This window comes from Thunnus thynnus, chromosome 10, assembly GCF_963924715.1.
Source record: "Thunnus thynnus chromosome 10, fThuThy2.1, whole genome shotgun sequence".
In the NCBI taxonomy this organism is placed as follows: Eukaryota; Metazoa; Chordata; class Actinopteri; order Scombriformes; family Scombridae; genus Thunnus; species Thunnus thynnus.
In genome coordinates, this window is record NC_089526.1 from 7,685,655 (window position 1) to 7,692,237 (window position 6,583).

The following is a 6,583-nucleotide window of genomic DNA, read 5'->3' on the forward strand; positions in this document are numbered from 1 at the left end:
ACTGATTTGTAAAAACATGAAGTCTGATATTTACCCTGTTGTGTCCTAAAAAAAAAAAAAGTAACTGGCCTCTCCAAAACCACCTACACTTTCCAAAATTAATGGAATAGGCAGCCAGTGTAGCGCTGTCAAATGGGACTGATGTTTGGTTAAGTGCTTCATATTGAGCCAAGTGCAAACCAGGGTTGTGAAATTTTTGTAATCTTAGATTTGGCTTCCTCGGGGGTCACAAAAAGGATAAAAACACATCATAACTTTTGGGTTGACGAGAGGCTGGATATAACAATTTCAGACATAAATGTACATTCTTGATACTGGGATCATGTGTGACAGAAATACGTTCTGTCAAAAGAATTTCTTCTTAATGACCTTTAAATGATGGAGACCAGATCCGCAGTATCAAAGTTTAAGTTGAATTTATTTTCTTGTACAAGAGGGAGCGTTTCAGAGTGCAACACACAAGTAGGGTTACAGAGAAATGTAATGTAATGCATGGAGTATTCACAGTTGGCTTATATATCTTACAAATGGGCGTCTCAGCTTTCTTCTGAAGTTTACAGACACATTCCACAGATAACACTTTCTCAGTTCTCTAACTGGTGGCCAGCTGAAGATCCTTAAATCAAAATGATACCCTTCTGACCTGTCTCTGACCTTTATTCCCTCCTGACTTCCTCTAACGCATATAGTACTGGCCTCCCATTATTAGTCTTAACTGCTGCGTTTGCTGTTTCTGCAACTTTGCAGAGCAAAACAAAAACATTCATCATGACTTGTAAAGACAGGAACACACATATAGTATGAGTTTAAGACATCTAATCATAGTATAATCCTAATTTTTATGACACGCCCACTCTTTCAACCACGATCTTGAGTTTAGATTTTTTTGTCACACAACTTCAGACATCTTTTGTCATGCTGGAAGAAATTTGCAACATCTATTGTTTTACTAGTGCAGTGCACGTTCAAGACATGCCTGTTTGGAACAAGCGAATTGCTTGGCCTCTGGCTGCTACTTCAATGTATAGAAAAACTAATACAGTTGATGTGAGATGTGAATGAGTATATACACCAACAACATGAAAGAAATCATCATTCTATTATACACAGATGTTATAAATAATACTTACTCTAATAGTAAATAAATGTCCTTTTTTCATTTCAAGTAGCCTATAATAAGGGCTGCATTTAAAAATAAAGTAATGTGCATCCTATATAATAATAAAGCGGATCAATCATATTGGGCTCTTCCTGTAACTTCAGTTCTGATTTGAGTGGGTATGTTTGCTCCAAAGATTTGTGCTTTGTCTGTAGTGGCGCTTCACAATTGCCACAATATCAGAGCATATGAGACAAACTGGTTTTGAACTGCCAGTGGAAAGTATTTCCTTTGTTGTGACCTAAACTCAACAATGTACCTGAATGCCTCCTGTGTAGTCACTCACTGCTGCTACTGATCTGCTAAACGTGCCAACACTACACTACCTGTCTAGACATAGGATAAGAATGTCCATTCTTGCTTAAAAGCTTTTTTTTCTCTTTTTAGAGCACTTTTCTCTGACTCGAGTCACACCTCATCTCTGGTCTCTCCCTGACATGCTGGAGTCAGTCGGCAGAGGCCTGAATCTCGCTGATCGCTGGTTTATTCAAAGTTTATTAATATTAAACATATTGCATGTCCAAATTGCACCAAATTCGACACTGCACATCCTTGGGCCCCCAGCAATACACCTGCCAAGTGTGAAGTCAATCGGACAAACAGTCCTCCAGATATGCGAAGGACATACATACAGACAGACAGGCAGAGAGAGATTCCTTGCTTTTTAGTTAAATGAACTGCAGTGCCTGTTCGAAACATGTCTGAGACAGTTTGCTGTACACAATGAACATTTTGATGCACACGTCTGACAGTTACTGTTCAGTAGAGACGCAAGAGAGTGGAGAGACTTAACTCAATGCATGACTGGATCATTTGAACATATTTGAAATGACAAACAAGAAATGCGAATACTGTTGTGAGAAAGTGAACTGCAGATTTGAGAGTAACACACCGTGTTTTGAGAATCATAATAAAGCAACTGATAAAAAACTGTAAATAGGCTGAGAAGTCTGTGCTCAACTGGATTTCAGACACACATAACCCTACGAGATCCAGTTACTGCTTGTTTCTCACAAATACTTCTGTGAGGCTTGTCGCAGGACTTATCAAACCACTGCTTCAGGTTTTCAGCTTCTGCTTTCTCTCCCATCCTCACACAGTCCTCTCCTTTAGGATTTTCCCCATCCCAATTGTCCGGCTCACGTTCAGCCCAGAAAGACAAACTAAGGGATGGAAAAGAGAAAGAGTTGGTTAAATAAAAATGAGTTGATTAGATTTTTTGATTTTTGGACATTTTTTCACAACAATCAAACCTTGTGTTCAGCGATGAGCCGTCCACCCAAAACCATTTGTTCTCTTCCTTCGAGTCTGTCAGTCCGATCCAGAACTTGTCCTCAGCATCGATCATTTTGTCAATCAGTTTCTGGTTCAAGAGTATCTGAAGAGGAAAAGTTGGTGAACATTATGATATGTAACATGACTTTTCTGTGCTGAGACGCCATGTTTACTGCTTCAGAAACACAAATATGTGATAAAATGCATGATAACACAGTAAGTGTGCTACATGAACCTGCTGCAGTGTTTAATACCTGCTCCACCCTGCTGTCTATCTTCACCAGGTCTCCTCCTTGATTTTGGCAGAAATGTCTGCTCTTTTCCCAGGATGAATATGTGTTGGAGAAATAATAGCACTTTCCTCTAAGTTGCTCCCAGCCCTTGGCACATTTCAGACATGATTCACCTTTGAAGAGATTACAGCAAGGAATTTAGTCAGGTGGAACAAATCACTGTTTACTATCTAACTTCTGTTACCTGTCAATCCATTACAGTTTCTATAATCAACATCAGATGTTACAAAAGTGTGAAGGAGGAATCCATCACTTTTTATTTCAGGAGGTAGTGGTTGTGGGCAAGAAGGTGACATCATCTTTTCAGAGAGGCTCTCTGTTGAAAAAGACAGGAAGAAAAGAAATGTCACTTTCAGCAGTCTTATTTAGAAATCTTTCACACTTGTCAAAATAGTTGTGCATAATTATTGCTGACAACAACTTGAAAGTTGCCAACTGGCAAGTTGAAATGAAAATATACTATAATACAAAATGTGTAAAGTAACATTAAAGTAACATTGCAGTGTTGCATGAGAAATGTTGACAGGACCTTGTAGAAAGTGTCAAACTCAAACCCCTACCCGTGAAATTTGTCTTCATAGCTTCATGTTCGGCTTTCATTGCTTGGAGACTCTTCTTCGTTTGCATGTTATCATAAGCTGTTTATAAAACAAAAGTAGTCTGTAAAGCTTTAAACACTCCTTTGGTGACTCAGCCAGTGCTTGATAATGAGCAGGAGTCTGGTTATTAGAGGAAACTTAACTCCTTTCCAAGATTAGCCTGATGATGATCTTTGATAATGTGACTATGAGTAATAACTACTGTAGATATCCTATGAATTTTGAAGGTTAATCTACATCAACCCACTTTGATAAAACTGCTCAAACTTACAGACACAACAAAGAGCGGCGACCACAACTGCCAAGAGAACACAGAGAACCACCAGAGCAACTCTCTGTGATTTGAACTTTGACCCTCTATTTGACACCACTTGTTGGGAACCTGTTGAACAGTTAGAAGACATGAGACATGCACACAGATTGTGCAAACAACAACATGAACATCTATACGGTTTAATGCAGAAATTACCAGTTGAACCAAAAGCTCTGATACCATTTTAACAGAAGTGGAACATTATAATTGTCATAAAAGTGGCATTTTGCACAGGGCTGTTGCATTGGTTTAGACAGATGTTAATATTACTGTATTCACTCCTTCTATCTGCACATAATAAATATTTTCACCTGAATGTTAATGTGTCAATATTTTGGTTGGAATTTTGGATTTGATAAATAAATAAAAAAATAAAAACAACTTTCAAATATCTGCATTTTTTTCAAGGAATCAGATTCTTTCGCAAATCAGAGTAACATGATATACGTGCAGGATGTATACACATTATGTAGGATATATCAGTATGGACAGGATTAGGAAAAGTTCAGTTTCATGCAAAAATAATGGCAAATTAACAAAGTACTTCTACAGGTTATACTGGCTTTAGTGCTGCTGTGACAACCCATGATCAGCTCATATTTTCGTTTTCGACACTCTCATGAAGTGAAACATTTCAGTTAGTGGATGTCCTGGTACATTTGGTGCAGATTCACACATTCACACACAAATTTTGAGCGGGCTCTGCCTTTCCTCACCCGCAGCTCTGAACTGTTTATTCTAGTTATAACATCTATGAGTACTCATGTGTACCTATACATGAACACATCCACACACAGAATCTTAAAGTTAATAAAACAACAATAATATAATTATGGTGAAACTTATTGTTGTTTACCCGGCCAGTAGAACTATGAAGGACCATAGTACATAAAAAAAGAGCAACAGGAAACACCAGGTTTCATACATTGGGTAATAGATGACTAAAGCTTTATGTGACTGCTATGCGTTCCAGTTCCTCATTTTTTCTCTGCCTTGACTTCTCTTCACAGCACTTTACAATAAACTGACAGACCCTCTCTTCACTCAGTGGTTGATTGTGTTTCTTTCATTATTTCTTCATTGACAGTCTGTCAGTTACCAGTTGGGAGAGAGGTTACTGTAAGCGAAACAGGGAGATTGATAAATAAAAACTATTCTTTATTTTTTTACAGCATCCCAACTTTACTTTTAGTGTCTAAAACCTTTGCACAGTACTGTATATATGTTATAATCAGTAGTGAAAAACACACAAAACTGCAATTTTCCTAGTTAACCTAAAATTCTTCATTTACAACTATACCTCAAATCTACAGTATGGTAAAAAAAAAATCAGTGGTTGAACCTTTAATGAACTTCAGATTATAGTTTATTCTCCTTTTAGCTGAACTAAACATTATTATACATTGTTGAAGTCGGTTTCAAGCTCATTAAAGTTACATCAGGATAAAGTATTTTAAAATATCCAAAATAAACCTAAAAGTTCAGATTAGCAATTTGATTCCTTTGATACATTTTGCTGTACAGAATATACATTTTAATGTGTTTTTACACAATACAATTTATCAAAGGGATCAAATCTACTATCCTGACCTTTTTTTATTTTTAATATAATCTTGTTTTTTGTTTCAAAGGACTGAGCATACCTTTAGTGATCTAATGAAGAAAGCTCTGTATGATTGAAGAGCAGCATTTGTTTGAAGAACACAAAATTAAAAATGCATGATGGCCACTGACTGGAGGTTACAGTTCATCTTCTTGTTTAGTTACCCCTGGTTATTACCTACCAGGCAGCTCTGTGGATGGCTGAGTTTTCAAGAGCCTGACTTCAGCGTAAGGGGCGTCAGCTGATAAGGAAGCAGTCTCTGCAACACAAAAACACAACCTCAAACTGCTGTCTTAGAAATGTAAGAGGGAGGTAAAATCTACCAATTCGATAGATAGATAGATCATTCATCATTAATAATATTTAAGACTTACCAATGGTGTTTCCTTTCCTTCTTGTGAACTTAACTTCAGAGTAGAGTACTTCATTTTCAGGCATTTTACAGCTGCGTGACCATCAGTGACTCTGAGAGACAGAGAGAGAACTATATTTAAGTGTGGCGGGCGAAGGGCTTTATTGTGTGTTGCTCCTTGAAATCTGTTTCACTTCCCTTTTGTTTAGACTAAACAAATGATTTATAATGAAGTCACACATAGATGAGTTACTGACTGATGAGGCGAAAGGTTTGTTTTTGTGTAAAAGGATGATGCAAAAAAAAAAAAAAAATTAAACTAACTACACTGTGTAAGTGTAGAGTATCAAAATTTGAATTAAAGTTATCATTTGTTATAAGATTATCTGCTATGGTACTGTACATTATTATTTCATTACAACCAATTAGAAACCTTCCGAAACTCACATGAATCTTTTTGTTTCTAAAAAATAAACAGTTTTGACCCCCCCACCCCCCTCTAAAGAAATAAGAGGAACTTAAGGTCCACTTACTAACTTTTTGGGAGTTTTCAAGTACATCTCAGATCAGTATATGGGGTTTTCTCAGTAAGTGGACCTTTAAAAAACAATTTCCAACATCAGGAATAAACTTGCAAAATGCCCCCCTACAGCATATCAGAGCCACCGGATCCCCTAACTGTAGGGGTCAAGCATTCACACCTGCACCAGTTTTTCCTTTAATTTGTCACCCATCTGTACATTTCATAGGCTATCATAACACAGGATGTTTTATTCAGCGGGTCAAATTGTGCCAATGAGCCATTCCCGATGTTTGTTGTAGTCAAACAGTATGTTGTGGTCAGTGTGTGAAACTTCACTAATATTGAGGAGGCTCAACCTCTAGTAACCTCTGGTAGTTACGTCTAGTAAAGGTGAAAAGAGGTCATTAGTAACCCTAAAGGAGAGCAGTCTGTGCTAAGAAAAGCTCCACAACATGACTGAAATATA

General features: G+C 37.2%; 1 protein-coding gene across 2 annotated transcripts; it reads right to left on the minus strand.

Moving 5' to 3' along the window:
* Positions 1–399: 399 nt before the first annotated feature.
* LOC137190951 (natural killer cells antigen CD94-like) lies at positions 400–5,722 on the minus strand. Of its 2 annotated transcripts, none has more exons than XM_067600698.1 (8): positions 5,617–5,722; positions 5,424–5,501; positions 3,598–3,708; positions 3,288–3,365; positions 2,981–3,043; positions 2,689–2,840; positions 2,413–2,537; positions 400–2,322 (listed from the first exon to the last, which is right to left on the minus strand). In XM_067600698.1, the coding sequence occupies exons 1-8, from the start codon at positions 5,678–5,680 to the stop codon at positions 2,127–2,129; spliced, it is 867 nt and encodes a 288-aa protein (XP_067456799.1). In that variant the 5' UTR covers positions 5,681–5,722; the 3' UTR covers positions 400–2,126. The 2 variants fall into 2 exon arrangements, with proteins under 2 accessions (XP_067456799.1, XP_067456800.1); XM_067600699.1 differs by having other exon boundaries at positions 3,598–4,756; positions 5,617–5,636.
* Between the last annotated feature and the right edge of the window lie 861 nt (positions 5,723–6,583).